Here is a 19,168-nt window from a genome sequence, read left to right on the forward strand (position 1 = left end):
TGCTAAAGGAATGGCGAACTCGCTTTGAAGGGCTAGTTCATATCTATTATATATACTTTACTTACTTTTTATTTTACTTCAAACATATTTTTTAATAATAGTTACTGTCTGAAAAGAACCTATGAAACGTGTATGTGGGACTAATTATTTGTTTTAGACTTATTGTTAGATTATATAGCGTACATTTAGATATATGTAATGGTACTGACGGGATTACAATTTTATTAAGTGCTTTTGCAGGTATATGTATATATATAGGTACATGTTTCTTCTATACATAAGTATTTCTATATGTTTCTTTAAGCTTGCGAAATAATTATTTTGAAAAGGCGTAGTTTTCTCTCCCGTGTTAAATAATAATAATGACCGACAAAAAATCCTTGTGCCATTAATTTTTATCTGAGTGACTCTCCAGCGATGAAAACACCGATAGCAAACTAAAAATACAATCTAGTAGGACAAGATCCCACCGTATCTCCCGAATATATTTTTGGTAACAGTCATCAAAATGATTTTTTTATATTGTAAAATTGAAGTAATTACAGCTTTAGTAATAAGTATGACAACATAATTCAGTATCACATACTGAACATAATTGCATTGAAATCAATGCAATTATGTTCAGTAATATAGTAAGAGGCTTTACCTACAAAGACATAGAATATATATACGTAAGTTTTGTAGGCAGGTGTTGTTTTAACTAGGAAAAGATAGGACACGAAACCTAGAATCGAGTCCCATTCACACGACAGAATACATTTTCCCACGTAGCCGACGCTCGATCGTTTTGAGAATCATGGGGCTGGAGCTTTCCCGTCCGGGGCGGCGACCGCTACGAGCGTAGCTCCACGTTAATGAAAAGCGCGGACCGCGCAGCCCCTCGTCCCCCACTCGGAAGCTGCTGCCAGTATCTCGCGGACCGCGCTGTCGATTGTACACGTCGCCTCTTCACTGCATCCACCTATACAGTACGTCGATAAAACCAATATATTCTAACTAAAGTGCATGCCCTAAATTTGATATTTGATTGTAGTGCTTGTTTCATACATGATATTGTGCTGTGGATGAGTTGACCGGATATGGGATCGGAAAGCGGGATGGGCGGGACGCTTTGTTCGGGACGCAGGACGCTCGCGGAGGCTGTACCGCGCAGCATCCGCTCGCCATGTTATATACCCGACGCGTATACGAGTACAACGGATCTACGTTTGAAAGATAGCTTCTCTTGCGATGTTTGGTCACTAGCGGCTTTATCCTGATCTGATCCTGATCTTTGATAGCCTAGCTTACTACCTAATAACACTTTTAAAATGATAAATTACTTTAATTACAATAGAATATATAACATTTTATTATGATATTGACAATGGTTTTATACAGAATTCTTTCATTCATATATCAAATATGCATGTGTGGAATAGATGTACCTATGTATTTTGTATTCTTGAGATATGTACAGGTGCAAGTCATGTATATATAATAACATCGACTTATATATATATAACACCCATATATAATTACCATAAAGCAATTTTACCTATCGTAGCACGCCTTAGAATTTTCTATTATGCATTGCAGAATATGTTAATTAAATGCCGTTCTGACCTATTTCAAGATTCCAATATAACGGTAATATACCGTTATATTGGAATAACTTCAATAATTTATTTATGCATTAATAGTATTTATTATGTTACTTTAAAATTATACATTGGATATTATTTGAAATTTATCAATTAAATAATGAAAACTCGATTTCCGAGATAAGACCGCACCTCCAAAGTACAATATTATTAGGTACTTATTTAAACCTTCATATTTGCACAAAATGAAGTCATCAATAATTAAAATTATTTGTAAAAGAAATAATAATTATTTGTACAATTTCTATTTTTTAAGGTTTTGTGATGATTTTGTATACAATGAAGAAATAAATATGCCAAATATTGTTTCCCGCGGATTCACTCACGTAAATTCCTAGCCTCCTGCTTTGGCGGCAATTTGAGAAAATTGATAGTAAATGGCGACATTATAAAAATATTCACAATATAAACATAGCGTAATTTTTAATGTAATACTAGTAATCGTAAATCTACAGTAACATCGTGAGCAAACAGGCTTATTAATTAGACTTACATAATAAGAATTTGCAGCATTGAACGTGGTATAGTATGTCTAATTAAGCATAAGTGCATAACCCGTGTGTGGACTTGATTAACTCGCGGTACGGAATTGCGTATATGTACGCTGCATAGGCATAGAACTAGCCACGAGACGTACGTAAACTTATTAGGTATTTGCATACAATATAACAATATTATAACACAATAATTAAACTAAACGAGTGTATTCTCTATTAATTTAATGATGACGGTACTCATAACTCTGACACTAAAAAACTTTTAAAAACATTTTACTTTTAAGGTTTCATTTTTACTTTTATAAAATTTTAATTAATACATATGTCGTATTTAAGTAAAAGTTTATATAAATAAAAGTACCATAGTGAAACTTCTTAACACAAGACTTGTTAAATAGGTATTTGTTTTTATTTTTGATGGACTTGCCTGTACTAACGATATACATACGTTGACGAGGCACCGTGGGAGATGATGGGATGAGGATGAAGTCAGGTCAGTTAACCCATCGTGGTGAATTCACTAGGCATAAAACAATGTGGTATCTAGGAAGATCTGCTTAGAGGTCGTTTGATAGAGTACATCGATATTGGACCACTAGGACTAGAAGAATCACTTCTCACCTAACTAAATGGGAGTTGCAGAAATTATTAATATATAGGTTACATATATACTTTAGCTTCGATATAATCTGATACTTATATTACCTCACAACTGTAGCCATTTCTGATGTGTGTCGGTGCGATGTGTCTCGAAATTGGATATCTTATTATGTGAACCGTAACAACTCGACGTCGCGTTCATTCCTGCTTCATTGCAGATATAGGTGATATCTTTGTAGTCAGTTGTCACATTAAATTTCAATATATGTTTTATCTATAACTGGCGAGCCGTCCCGGTTTCGCATTATAATGCATCCGACATTACAAATCTTATAATTTTTAGGCTTTTACGTATATACATATAAACCTTCCTTTTGAATCACTCTATCTTTTAAAAAAACCGCATCAAAGTCTGTTGCGTAGTTTTAAAGATTTAAGCATACATAGGGACAGACAGCGACAGCGACTTTGTTTTATTCTATGTAGTATGTGGTGAAGTGATGATTACGAAGAATAGTAATAAACATAAGAATGTTATAACAATAATATACCAAACATAAAAAATATCATTTGAATATTATTGTAATTATATAATACATATATTGAAACATACAAATTTTTAAATCTAATACTGATATTTTTTTAAACATGTAATATACCACATGCACATCAATGCATAATGCGGGTCACGTAATACTTTCACACATGGGGACTCTGTACTTTCAATTGTAAATAGCCATTTTATTGATAATACTTTCGTCAGTCTTGTACCGTCTGTATTTTGCATTCTATACCAATACTGTTGGTAAGATGCAGCATGTCTTGCAATATAATCGAATGCAGTCTGCATTTAAGATCAGCACAGTGGGTATCGACGCATATTGGCTTTAATACTATATCTTGCGGTCACATCGTTTCATATATAAGTTAAATTTACAGCGCATGGAGTCATAACATTTTAGTTTTAAAGAATTGTAGAAGGCAACGCACTGTCACCTACCCTTAAATAGAATGTTAGATTATTTGCCATTCCGGTTTCGTAAAAATTAATTAGACCCTAAGCAAATGGAATCGACAAAAGATTACTTTTCTAGCGACTGCTAAAAGACACTGTTACATATAAGATATCTTTTTGCGAAAACTAAAAACGGATTGATTTTTGTTATCGTTTACAGTTTCAGTTTACTCCTGTCAGTTTCATATAAATTTCAGAATATATAGTCAGTTTTTAAAAATGTACCTATATATGGTTTTTTGGGCATTGAATATTTTTTACTATTACCTGAGAGTACTATACTACAGCTATTATTATCTAAAATATTAATTTATTAAGGACTACTACTGTGTTGTTGCCTATTATACACATAATTATTTTAATTTTATGATTAATAACTTCAACATTTTTAATCTGTTTAATGCAATTATGCCTCCTTCTTTTCCATCCGGAGGGAATTCCTTGCTATGTTCTATTATGCATTTTATAGTAACAATACCAATTCAAATTTCAGTAATTATTCATCTTTTGTACATATACGATCCTCAGGTGAATAACCACCATTTATGGCAGAAATTTATCTGATAAATAATAACTTTATAAATATTTCTACTCTTTTTCATCACTCTTCAAAATAGCGTAGATAACAATTGATCGAAGAATCTTACGGTAAGAATCGAGAAGTTTACGGAAGCTGTGTGTACAAAAAAAATGTTTTATTACTTCTACAACGCTATTGAATAGGGACAGACAGCGAGATGATTACGATGCAACCAACTTCGCGAGCATTTCCTGTTTTCACAAAATGATAGTTGTTTTTGCGAAATTATTCTTTTGTATTCAGTCGTACGTACAACTGTGGAGGCGCCATTATTATTGCAAATGATCTTTTCCTTTATTCGAAATTATGAGGTTTTATAAATTTTGCAATTCATTATAATAATGCTATGCAGCCATATTTAAAAGTTGTCAGTACTTTGAGAAGATTTATGGCCCAACTTGAACGATTTTGCAACTACCTAATTTGACTACTAAAACTTTATAATACACTTACTAATGAGCACCTGGAAAACAATATAGTTATATTTATACAGAATATGTATGTTTTTATTTCTGGTGAACTTTTCTAATCAACAATAAGAACATACTAATAGTTCATGATATGAATCTATATTAGTATTATTATAGGTAGTATATCTAAAAAGTACAGTGATTTAAAATTACCTTTTATTATACAACATATAATTAATAGACCTTACGGACTTTAGCTATAATATTAAGTTACTACTTTACTAGTATATTAAATACTTTTATAGAAATTCCGTATTTGTTTGGTGCTTATTGAACACAATAATAAACATGTAAAGCAAATTCGTAGCACTTCTACGAATCTCGAGCCGATTTGCTACGTATCATCGTAGCAACGACTTCCGTTACAAGGTCACTATGAAAGGCTGTTTTATTATAAACCTTTATTACAGTCTTTTGTTGGGTTCACCTGCTTTGTGCAAAACTGGGACGGTTTAAATTAACTGGATACAAGTTTGAATACGCTTTGGTTGTCTGGGGAATATAGGCGTACTTTTATCATTCATCAGTACTGCGGTCTCAGGAGAATTCACTAGTAAATATTCTACCCGAGGGTTGACTTAAAACTTAATGAAATAGTTTTAGAGCCGTTCGTCAAAGCAACTTAAATATAAATATATCTATATCAAATTTGACTACCATACATATTATTATGTAGAACATGTGGTATGCAATGAATATTAAGGTTCTCGAATTCTGAAGGTGCTATCTAATCGACGGCGAAGTAACGGTTGCGAATGTGTTGAAGACACTTAGTGGATGAAAGTCTATCAGGGAATTTCTTTATGGTAGATTAACTTATAGTAGATGGCCCAGGTATCTGAGATTATTAAAGAATAAACTTGCAATTGTTTCATATAGATATTTGTAAAATATACAGAGGATATTATATAACATAACACTTCTATCTGTTGTTTAGACACGGTAGATAAGGAGTGGCTCTTGATGCTGTCTTAAAGAGTAGACCTACCACAATAGAAAACGCCAGGAGAACGTCTGTCTAAAATTATTTCTAAAGCAATGTACCTACACAAATAATAATAAATTCGGCCAATAGCCCACACCGGTACTAGCACTCGCCCTCTCTTGTAAATATTTACTTTAAATTCATTTGATGTTAACGATGAGGTTTCTCCTTAGCCCTAATGAAAATACTTTATTCCACAGGCAAATTTGTAGTTTATATATTGTGCGTTAGGTACGTTTTATCTCGTGCTTCATTAGACGGAGAAACAGACAAATTATAAATAATGGAGGTATAAATAAACTCAAAATATAGAATGCATAGTGAGAGTTTACTGGTTTATAAGTGAAATATCTTAGCACGTGTTTCATTCAAAATTGTTATAATATACTCTTTTGTTATATAGGACTAGTAGTATTGCATGTACCTGGACAAAATTCTGAGTAATGTGTTCATGATACTAAACATAATGGCTGAAACAAATAAGGTAGGAGGCTGAAAATAAATTTTGAGTCTTTTATACTAAACCGATTACATCTCCATGTTGTTTTTAAAAGCTTCCGAATATATTTTAGGTTTCTACTATTCTTCTGGAGTATTTTTTTTAATAGTTAAATTTCATAAATCACTTTTGGTTTAATATTCTGTAAAGTACGGCATATTGAATTGATGGATTCATAGACAGTAGAAATCTAGGTTTCACTGAATTAGCATTTTCCAAACAAATTAAAATATTTCAATTATGGTTTACTTTCCCGTATGAAATCTATACACAAAAGATTCCAAATGATCCGATAACGCCTTACAAGATAATACACTAATTCAAGTCATCCTGAATGTAAATATGGAGTGAAACTTTTGGAACAAGATACTAATTCTAAAATTAAATGAAGTTTACGAAGTAGATCTATCAAACGTATTTTGATATATATTTTGCTTAAATTATTTAACTATTTTATATATTCGTTTTATTATGAATATGTAGATTGTCATTTCTGTAATGTACAGATGAAAAATTTGTAAGAAATTGTATGTGTAGTAGAGCGAAATGAGTTCAAAGAGCGTTTTATAATGATCTTTATACTCAGAGGATATGCTGGGCGGCTTGCCAGTTTCTAAATATTAGATTGTATTCTACAATCCAGAGTTATGTTTAAGGAATTAACTATATGGTCCTTGACAGACAAAACTCTGCCAAACACTATAAGACATTATTCTGATATCATCCTTTTATGCAAAAGCATATTTAGGCACAACATGCAAACCTGTATGGCCATTTAAAGTTAAAGGACGAACTCAAGTTCCCACTTGATTACATCCCTCTGTAAACACTTAGCACCCAGGATCTTGTTTAAAACCCATTTTACAACAAGCCATACGAAAATGCAGCTTAATGTAATGTACGAAAATTGATTTCACTATAACACTCAGTGACGGTTAATGGCTTGAAATAATCCTCTTATGTTGACTTGCAGTGTTTGGTTTAACCTTTGATGCTTATTTCGCGGAGCTTTGATTTTATATATAGCAGTATTTCAGTATTCATTATAAGAAGAGTCCAATTGGATTAAAGTATACAGATATATCTATAACAATAATAATGGAATAGACACCAATTTATGTGATACCTATGCTTTCTAGAAGTTATTTCTAATACCATTTATTTTGAAGTATCTTATATAGGGCACATTTTCTTTACATTTTTTTTATTTATATACTTATTTATTTATTATCGAACAGTAACACTTGTAATAATTAGTACAGTATGTTTTAAATAGTAATTATAAAAGCCAACTATTCTCGTGTATATTTTTTTTCGAGACATTATATTTTATAGAAAAATTATAACGTCATATAATAAAATAATATTAAGGAACTTGTTTATAAATTATTAAAAATTGAAAACTGATTAAACTTAAAATATTAAATACAATCAAGGTATATACACGCACATACTCACACAATATAGACATTACCATTATACCACTGGAAAGCACGAACTCAGAATGAACGGTTGTTGATTTTCTACTAGATGTTTAAGACTGAATCTTGCAGTTGGCACGTACTGTCAAAACATCCTTATAAATATGTCATTTTTTGTAACTTTGTTCATTGTAGTTCACCTCCTATTAGTAGTAGAGTGAAGTTAGCGTGATATAACCTTTCTCATTAAATAGGATATCTAACACTAAAATAATTTTATAAATGGGATAAGTAGTACCATACACGGTCTCTCCGTAACATCTAAACTAACAACATTTCGGGATGAATAAAAATATTAGTTATTTGGTTTACACCGCTAAAGAGGAGGAATTCTCAAAATAACCCGTTATTCCAAATTACATAACAATTATAAATATAATATTGCACCTGATAATACTAATGCTCCATCTGAAATTGCTAGATTATATATCTGGCCGGTCACTTGGGCCCTACCTATTTAATCCGTACCTGAATCAGACACGGTTAATTAAGGCATAACAGGTAGAATGAAATGAATCCCTCTATTAATTAGTTAAATGACGTGTCACATTTATCGCTGTCAACGTTCACGCAGTGTCCCCTTAGACACGCTATGACAGCGTTCCACAGGAGTGTCTCGCTTCGTGTCATTTCAACTAATGAATACTCCGATGTTACTTCCGCCCCAGGGTTGGCAATTTTATAATACTTAGTCTCGTATAAAGAAATCAAATTGAAATTGCAGATAAATTTGGTTCTTTAACCTCTTTTTTATTGAGAGATTTGGGCTGTATACCTGTAACACTGCAACCTACGGAGATTTATCGTGATCGCTATGTTTCAGAGTTCACTACCTATATCCAACAGAGACTAGAATTGAAGGATATTCATAAAAACGATAGTTTTTATCCCCTCAGGTTAGAGTGTGTACTTTCTAAAGGAGATATTTCGTTTATACTTGAGTGGACTACAACCACATAGGCTGTCAAGTGGTGTTTCTTCTTTTGACCGATTTTCAAAGATCGAAAATTGGTACATTCATACGAGGATAAAAATGTTCTCGTACAGAATGCTTAAATCTAGTATTTGTTACTCCAGTTGGCATCCCTACTCCGATATTACTCGTACTTCCGCTCGTAGACGCCATTTTTATGTCACCATTGGGAATACCCAGGTTTATGGTCACCTTTATTTACTATTAATGTTATTGTTTCTCATTTATTTGTCGTAACAATTATGAGCAGGACATAGAAATATTGCAGTGGGTAGTTACGATTTTGGTACTATATACACTTGATTGCTTTACCTATTGTTTGCGGGTTTTCTGCATAGTGTTGCTGTTCACTGAAATTACTTATGATTAGTATCCACCAAACAAGTATCTACATAGATTTTTTTGTGTATGTAAAAATAATATTACTTCGTTACGGTCATCTCAGATGGGGAAGTCAACGGAAATTTCAACTGCCGACATCATGGTCAACTGAACACTCACTCAATAAGCCTATATTTCACTTATTATCAGTATATTTAAATCTAACATGACAAGAGACTATAGACAAATAAACTAGTATAGGTACCTTATATATTGATTTGTGCTAACAATTGTCTGGTACTTACTGATAGCCTAAGTTACGATAGACTCTGTTTCATGTCCAATATCCTTGTCAATGTCAATATGTGTCAATAACCCTTGTACAGGATCTTTCCATGCAGGATTATTTTCTGTCATTTACCGTATGATAGGATGGTAGAGATTGTTATATTATGGCAATACTGATTCAAAACACCGCGTTTGTCTTTATTTACAAACAGTAACCAAATCCAGTTTCACAAGAAAAACTTGCTTTGACTTCGGTTCATAGTACATGTAATACGATGATCTAGTTTGAAAGAAATTGTAATTTGAAAATAATAACACGTTCTTTACACAGGTCAGGATAGACATAAATATTGTATTATGTGTGTGTGTCTGAATTAGTCGGTACTATTATAATTATAATTTTTATTTGGAATACTTATTCCAAATAAAAATTATAATTATACAAACTAATTGTTAACATAAAAATAAAAATACTATGTAATATTAAGTTATCTGTGATAATACCAACTCAACAATAAATTATTGAATTTTTGGAAAGAATCTTGATGACGATATCGTTTTATACACATAGAAAAAAAGTTGGGAATTGAGTACGTTTAAAAATATATTAAATTATAATTTAGGTCAATCTTAATTTTTCATCGTAATTACTTTCCAAAGTTGACTGTAATTTTATCCCTTTTTGTATCTATGTAATGTCACATCTTTCATAATTATTACTAAATTTGAAAGTGAGATTGTATATTAACTTATTATTATTAATTTTAGCATCAAAAATGCATTATGCTAAATTTAGTAACGTCAAGAGGTAATACAAAAAATAACGATGCTTGGTTTTGGTATAGAGAACAGGGAAATACACATAATTTTGATTCCAGTCAATTAGTTTGGTCACAGAGACAAAGTATGCAGTGGGTAAATAGTTATTTTATATAATGCAATGAATATTTCTATGTAGTTGTAAATAAGTTTTGTGATATATAAGCCGTTTAACCAGAACATAACACCTTTTAACTGTCCATCCGTTAACAGGACATAATCTGTTTGATAGAACAAGATATATGTCATGAATAAAAGAATAATTGCTTGTTTGCCGGCTGTGTAACCATAGATAAGTACTGATGCATAAATAAATTGCAAACCGCCGAAGTGGGACGGATCTGTGCGCGTAGGAGAGCCTTCCCCAGAGGAGTGATTTGAGGCCATATCAAATTGTTCGCTTCCTCGCTCGTCTACTACCCGATAATTTCTTCTATTCTATAAACCATAAGCCACATAATCATCTGGCACTATGCGTCGGGAATGGGTAACTGTAGAGCCGGATGACGACTGCAGTGTTACGTATATTATATAATAGTAACATAGTCTAATTACATCAAAGCGTAACAACGAAATATAATTAACTCGAACAGGGTTTATTAATTTATTAACTCTGAACTATAATTAGGCTAAAGCAATAAATAACAAATTATACTTACAGTATATACTCGTATATATACAGCGTAGAGAATAGAATATACAGTATACTGATTGTTTAAGATGGAATCAGATGACACATGTGATGATTACATGTATAAGGTTTAATCGTAATCATATTCTCTTTTATTTTTGTCTCGGCTGATAATTGGTTATATTTTATTAAAACATATTTGGTATCTCTTTTATGATTATCAAATTCGAAATATCGGTATATATGTGTCAGTAGAAAACTCACGTGACTCAATTTTCTAGATATAGTTTTTCAATACTATAGTTGTATTTCATAGTAATTGTTATATTCTTGTGAACACATATTGTATGTATGTCGTACGGATAATACAGCAATTTTTTGATTGAACTCATGTGTGGTGTGGGTGTTCTTGTACGTTATTTAGTTCATTGTTCCGGTGGCATTTGAGGCAGTTTATTTTATTCAATCATCGGAGGCCTTGTACCATTAACACGTTATTGTGACTCCTGACGTTACCTACTAACTTTTATAGACTAGCACGGCAGTAATTAATGAATCAGTGATTGGTAAGACTTGCAGGTTATTAATGGTACCGAAGCTCATGGTATAGTTATTATAATTCACACTCATTTATTCTATAGACAATTTAGTGCAATATTAGTAATGAATATTTAAAAAAATAAATTCTAAATGGCTATCAAAAATGTATACATATGTACTTGGTATTACATTATTGCTCGATATATAATAATGTTTTCTGTATCTACATTTTAACTACCGTATCTAAAGTTAGTTAAAACACGGTAAAATGAATACTTATTTAAATATTTTTGCTTTTGGTATACATTATTAATATAATTAAATCGGTTTTAACAGGAATAATAAAGAAGATAATAAATTTAATAATTGAATAAATTAACCTTTATTTACCATAAAACTATTCCTGTTATAACTCGTTTGAATTTATTTTCACAAACATAAACAGTAGTTAAGTTACTTTCAAGTTAGTCTAACAGCGAAGCCTGCTCGAGACTCCTGTCCTCATTTGCCGGTACTCTGGGGCTGCACTCTGAGACACTCAACTATACTCAGCATTATCTAGATCTGCCGTTGCTGTTGTGTTCAGTTCTGTTTTAGACTTGCTATAATTTGCTATTCATTTTGAATCATTTAGAAATTCTCTAATATTAAATAGTTACGAACCTAAAAGTGATTCTTCGTTTTATTTAATTATTGTTCTTGCATTAATTAAATAAAACGAAGAATCACATTGCAACTCAATACATTGAGTTCAACCATAGTCAGCATGAAATAAAGATTTCATGTCGATTTGCTTTTGGAATTCTATTCTTACTTCGTGTTATTCAGAAAATATGTTTTGATTTAGAATCTAGACTGTACTGTATGTTGTTGTTATTAAAGATATATTTATATCAACACTAGTTACTTGATGTTTTCATATTATATGGAGGGTTCCACTCCCTCGGGTCCCTACGGATGCAATTTGAGTCGTAGAGAAACTAGACATGATGCAATGGCGAATACTATTAACCGGAACATTATTACTCCCTTTTGCTATTTTAATAATGTATCAAGGTTTAGCAGTAACTTACACAGCTAGATATATTTATGAAAGCGACGTGTAAATGGATTAAATCGAAGCAGCACTTTTAATCCGTTAGCGATACCGAGATTGTGTTTATTCAATAAGTTGTATTAATATCTGGAGATAAAAGTTTAAGCTGCTGCAAATAAACGGATTAAAATGTATTACAAACAAGGGGTTGAATTTCCTTTGTCCATAACTTTAAAACAAAATTTGTTTTGACCCAAGTTCATCTTGTGATCATGAAACCAAGAGTAATATTTCAAGCCTCAATTTTGTAATATATTCAATTCCCACACACACATTAATACAAACACACATAAGTAGGTACACAACCTATGAGAATGATTATCAGTGTTGTAATGATTATTGTTATAGATATGAATCTGACTATATGTATTTTAAAATTTTATAGAGTGCAAGATTTTGTGTCGTTGTTGAATTACGTTTCAAAAATCTAATTCTTGTTTACGTTATGCTGTGAGTCTGAGTGATAATAAACCATTTTTGATTAATTTGTCAAAAAATTCACCATCAGGCTCAGATCTGAAATTACATATTACCGGCTATTGAACTCATAAGCTTACATCGTCGTAGCTTTCAATTTCTTGTTCACATGCATGAAACAATAAGTAACGCGACTTTTGCGGGATTCCCACACGGAAAGCGAAAGTAATTTCTAGATTTCCAGTTTATAATGGTTCGGGTGCATGTTGTATGTACAACAATTGCACAATACAGATCTGATTAGGCGTTGAATGTAATCGTGATTGCTAGTAGTGATTAGCTTGTATGCCATTCACATGTAATTTCCTATGTTTTTATAACGTCAATTTATTGACCAACATCACGACATCTTAAATATTCGTTATTTAGTTTATTTAAAAAATATGTAATATACATAGCTATAATCCATTACTATGTTCTGAGGTTTGTATATATAGTTATAGTGCATCCCGTCGAATATAGATAAATAAATACTTTATTCACATGTTACAGTCATATAGTGAAATGAAAGTACAGAAAAAATAAATATATAAATAGAAATATATATAGTTTATATGCTGCAACGGTGAATAGCGAACCAACTCAGCATAAGACCTGTAGTTTAAATCTGCAATTCTAATATTCTGTTGTTTCTTTCCTATAAAAAATACATTAAACTTGGAGCTTGTTAATGAATTTGTTTGTGTACATTCTTATTATCTGTTTTTATAAGTTTTTTTAATGCTGTAGTAGGCCTTTTTAGGTTTAGGTATTGGCAGAAAATGTGGGCAGGAAGGAGTAGAATCCAACTCGTGCTTGACAAATATAACTTTTCTAGAGGTTTCAACCTCGGTTTAGGCCGTCTTAGTTTTGATCCTCATTGAAATGGGACAGGGGATCGATCTTAGAGGAGGGAAGAAGACGAGTAATAAAGGGGAAAAATATACTACAGGGGTTATATATAAGAATATAGGTATATATGGTTTTGATTTTTAAACTTATATCCGTAATAAAACCGCCGTGAAGGTCAATGTAACTTATTCCACTATTAAAACAAAACATTCAAAATGATAAGTCGCATTGTATGAATTTGTACAAGTACATACTCGTACATCATTTCTATTTTGGGCTTTCCTCTAAGCTGTGGTCAATGTGCTGTTTATATGGAAGTTGTGAAAACAAAACAACATCAACAGCATATGTTACACTACGCTCGTGTCAGTCCCTTCCGTGGCGTCACGTCAAGCGAAGTTCAATAATAATAGGTGGGGTACAGAACAGGACGTTGTCCTTCCGTGTTTTCGTAGGGTATGGTCAATACTGTTGTTTTTAGATACACAAATACTTTTTAATATAATTTATGAAATCTGTTATATATACTTTATGTTCAATTATTTTATTTATAAATAATAAATATATTTAAATCATAACTGTAACAACCAATTATCGTTCTACTCTTATCTTCTGTCATTAGTAGAGAAGGAGTTACTACTTTATATAAAATTTAATATAAGATAATTATTAATTATTTTCAACTTTCAGTTTTTCATAATATTGTTTTTTAGTCAGCGTTGTGATAATATGAATATAAATACAGTGATATATTCAACGAACTGAAATGACTATTCTGATCCGTATTCGGTCAAAGACTCCGCAATTAAAATAAACATATCAACACCTATAATACTGAGCTTGACTGTAATGGTTTCTCCACAAGTGCCGTAAGTAATAACACTTTAATCGCTTTCAGGTCCTGAAGTTCGTCCGGAACTAATCCCAGAACTCGCCAGTGCTTTATCGGAAAACTGGATCGAATTTATCTGTGCTGTGGTAACACTGTGAGCGAGTGAAGTGCAAGTGTTTGCTCCAGTCGCGTTTGTGATCTTTAACTTTTTGTGAGCTTGTACCTCCGGTGTAACCGGGGGTGTAAACGAGCAATCAAAATAGCCAAAGTGTCTCCCATAAAGTTGTCGGCTATGGACAGCAACTCGGTGTCACCGATGCCGGAGCTGGCCCCGATAGCTGAGTTTGATAAGTCGCCTCCTTCGCCTCCTAACGAGGAGGTGCCTATGGATGACCTTCCGCCTCCTCCTGCCACCATCTCTCAATCGGAAGGCAAGAAAATTAAAGTGTAAGTAATTTTTATTACAGAATTCATTTCTAATTACATAGTTTCAATAATTTGACGTATTTTTTTATATCATTGGATTTGCAAAGAAGCTTACAGCTCACCTAATGGTAAGTAAACGTTAGCTGTGTACATAAACAATACAATGGACATCATAAAATATATCGTTGTGTCCATAGTACCACCAGTCACCATTCCTGAGGATTACCTACTGTTAAAGCTATATCACGCTCGCCCAGGAATATAGTTTTGTAAAACAAACGAACTGTAATAAGTTATATAGTAAGTAGTAACATAAACTTTGCACAATTTCCTTCATAACTTGATAATATGTATACCTATTAAAACAAAAAGTACATAATAAAAATATAAAAACACGGATGTCAAATATTTTTTTGTGTACTCTTTGTACATATAAAAATAAAATGAATATAAGAAAATTAGGGTCATTTGTATGCCATTTCAACAATATTTAATCTCACATCTGAATAGTATGCTTTATATTATAAGTGGTATAGTTATTTGACTTATATGGGATTATATAAATCGTATTTATCTGCAATTGAATATAGAGAATCCCTTAAGGATAAACAAAATAATCCTGAAGTGTCTGCAAGTAGCAAATCTGCAAATATAGTCAGGAAATATACTTACTATTTATAGAGGTTTATCTCTATACAGGTTATCTTGGTAATATTCATCTCGATCGGTTGTCTTTAGGTACTTTAGTAGCATACGATAGACGTTTCAATATCACATTATTGGAGATATTGTGTAGTATATTTTTCACTCTTTGTTTACTATTTATAGATGTTGTAATACAGTGATAACAATATCATAATCTATCTTTATAAACAGAACACTCTACAACCGCAGTTGTTAGCTGTTTGTAATATGTACAATTAAAAAGAATTGTTGTAAAAGTAAAAAGTATTGACGGTCTCGGTGGTGGACATTTATATTCATAAATATGATTCTTTGTATCGGTATGGGTGTTTTCTATTTTTTTTAAGTATGTATTTACAAAAAAATGTATCTAAGTATTTATATCAGATGTCTAGTTAGTACTCATAATACAAGCTTTGTTTACTGTAGGAATAGATTGCGTTCCCCAATAAATTAACAAATCTTTTCATAAGTTTATGAAGCATTTTTTATTTAAAATTGTTATTAAATGGCAAAAAAATAATATGCAAAAATATGTATATTAAAAGACATATAAGACAGATAGTTCCTTGTTAGATAGATATTTTTGTCAAAGTGGCTTGTTTGTAATAAGTCCGAGTCTCAGACTCGGAGTTTCGGACTCCGAGTGATCCATCATAGTTTAAATCTTTACACAAGTAAAGATTTAAACTATGAATGAAGTCACGATTAACGATGGCGTTTTAAGCATTTAGGAATAGTGGGAGCTCTTTCTCTTGTTAGTACCCAATATATTGGGTACGTTTTAAAAATAAGTCTTAGAAGGGAGAATCCAAGAAGATCAAGAAATAATAAAATTAGTGAATGGAAAATATGAAAGGGTACATAGAAGTAAATCAGCTTTTTGGAAAACAAGAGTCACTGAACAATGAAATAAATGTTATGAAACTACGTATATATATACCGACACAGATGTAATTTCTTTCATTACTCGTTATATTGTTTATACCTACCTTTTTATACATATATATGTGTACATAACTAACCGTCCACATACAGCTGTTGTTTGATAAATGACTTAATTCATAATACAAGAGGCTGCGAAACGTATAATTGAAGATACACGCTGTAACTTGTTATAGGTCAAATTATTATTGTATTACTAACTTTCGCTTGTAACTTTAACGTTTCTGGTAATGTTCTCTGTATATTTTTTGTATTTATATTATTACTACATCTGCCCGCGACTATGTCATATTTATTCGTTATTTCGTATGTCATATTTATTTATATTTAATCAACAGTCTAAAAAATAAGTTACAAGCTTCTAGCTTTTAATATGACGGTACTTCGAAGCAACCTTTCATCTATCCTATTTCCTTTATCAGAGTCTTAACTATCTGTATACCAAATATCATTTAAATCAGTTCAGTTGGGGGTGAAAGCGAGATAGACAGACAAAGTTACTTTCGCAGTTCTAATATTAGTAAGGATTGACAGTTAGTACTTTTTTGATGGCTACTGATATGCTACTGTGCCTTCAAAGATACTTTCTTCTAAATGTGTTGACATGATATCATCGAGTTTAATTAATGGGCTACAATGAATATTCCTTCCGTTTCACTTTCTTCCTCAATTATCTCATTATTTAATTTTATGGTAAGACAACTGGCGTTGTTGAACCATAATTTGTATTTAGGTAGATGTAGCATGGCGATAAAGGTGAATTTACCGGCTATGTTACGATATGACTTTAAGATATTTTCCCGGAATATATAGGTATCTAACAATATCCATTAATTGATTTGATCAAAAAATATCATATAAGATGTATACACAAAACAAAAGGAATTGTTTTTTTATATAAATTGCCAGCATTGGTTCCGTTCTAATGTTGTTCTTTTCATTAGTTACAAAAAGAACTGGATTATTTCTTCCATCATTATGTTACATAATCTATTTAAAATTTTATGTAGATAAAATTAAATAAAATAAAGTTTCAAAATAATACTTTTTACGTCTTATTAATACTGTGATATAAAATTGCATATGATTACCTATTCAGCTCTTATGTCTAATTCTATATTCTAAAATAATATATTATGTGTACAATGATCTTATTTAGCATTATATTATTAGGTTTTAATAATAAAATTTAATTAAAAATTTTGTGATTAAATATATTTTGGAATCTTATTATATACATATTTATGCACATATTATAAATTTTGTTTCATTGTAAATTGTAATTGTAATAATTCCTACATTTATATTATTGAAATGTCTAAGAGGTAATAACTTTAATTTAATATGGTCTCCATTATTAAACTGATGGGCATGGATTTAAGTACCACGACGGTACTGTCATCTGTGGTATACAAGCATATATTTAGTGTGGGTGTAGATGCCGACAAAGCAGTTACCGAAGCACTATCACTAACACTATCACGTTCACTTGATACTTGAAAATGCAGTTTTACCGCACTAGGTGGCGTTAGGTGTGCATTCATGTCTATACATAGTTCTATAACATAATGTTCTTGTATAATGCAAACAAAGCATCTCATAAGTGTCAAAATAGCAAGATTAATGTATCGAACTTACGTTAATACTGCTAAATACAATATAATAAATGTTACTTGTAAATTTTAATATAATTTCTAATAATGTGCGTCTCATTCTATATTGTTAGAAAAGTTGATTTGTTATCTCTTTCTCACACGATCAACTAGTTGACCCGAAGTAGGGCGCTTACCGCGTCCGGATCCGAGTTGAGATCTCTGAGAGAGGTGACACGGGCCTGACAAGAATCGTGCGTGCTCATGTGACCGGTTGCCGCCAATATTTTTAAATTTCGAACATTTTATTTTTCGATCGACTGTTTTGTGATTTAGTGATTTTGGAAAAGTATTTTTATATCATTATTTATTTTACTACTTGTAGTGTATTTTAAATAAAGTGAGTGTGTGCTGCTTGTTTTGAAGAAATGGCACGAGGAAAGAGTCAAACGTATGTTTACCTTTTATTTACATAATTGTTTAAGAATAGGTCTAATAACAGTAAAGAGTTATTAGATAAATTATAATTATTACTCAATAAATTATTAACATATTGTTTTATCCATAAAATAGTCAATTAATTATTGTAAATTTGGGAAATTAAATTCATTAATTTTAAATATTTTCTCCAATTACATATATGGAAAATTAAAAAGTTTATTCTTATTTACACAATTCCTTGAGTTTTAATTAATATTACGAGATATATGAATCATATTTCGTAAGTGAGTACTTATTTTTACTTTATTATTTCTTAAAGGTAGTAAAACTGAGAAAACAATAATAGTAGAGTTACTTTCTCAAGATATATAGCGCTATATTGTCTATATTCTTGTTTTAAAAAATACTCCAATAGGTTATAGGAATATTTATGTCGCTATATTAATATATATATTGTATGTAAGAAGTATTTTTAAAGATAAATGTGGAATGGTACACCCGC

The 19,168-nt window shown here is 31.3% G+C and overlaps 1 protein-coding gene across 2 annotated transcripts in view; it reads left to right on the top strand.

Annotated features, from left to right (window-relative positions):
* Positions 1 to 919: 919 nt before the first annotated feature.
* LOC131850745 (plasma membrane ascorbate-dependent reductase CYBRD1-like) overlaps positions 920 to 19,168 on the top strand; it is a 65,243-nt gene continuing 46,994 nt past the window's right edge. Inside the window, exons 1-2 of one of the 2 annotated variants that reach the window (XM_059201094.1) lie at positions 920 to 968; positions 14,645 to 15,025. In XM_059201094.1, the coding sequence (XP_059057077.1) occupies positions 14,871 to 15,025 (155 nt within the window). In that variant the 5' untranslated portion in view covers positions 920 to 968; positions 14,645 to 14,870. Of the gene's footprint in view, positions 969 to 14,644; positions 15,026 to 18,329; positions 18,677 to 19,168 lie in introns of those variants that run through there. The other variant, XM_059201096.1, reaches the window with a different exon arrangement.

The sequence above is a fragment of the Achroia grisella genome, unplaced genomic scaffold, assembly GCF_030625045.1.
Source record: "Achroia grisella isolate CSIRO2021 unplaced genomic scaffold, CSIRO_AGI_Agris_v1 utg779, whole genome shotgun sequence".
Taxonomy (NCBI): domain Eukaryota; kingdom Metazoa; phylum Arthropoda; class Insecta; order Lepidoptera; family Pyralidae; genus Achroia; species Achroia grisella.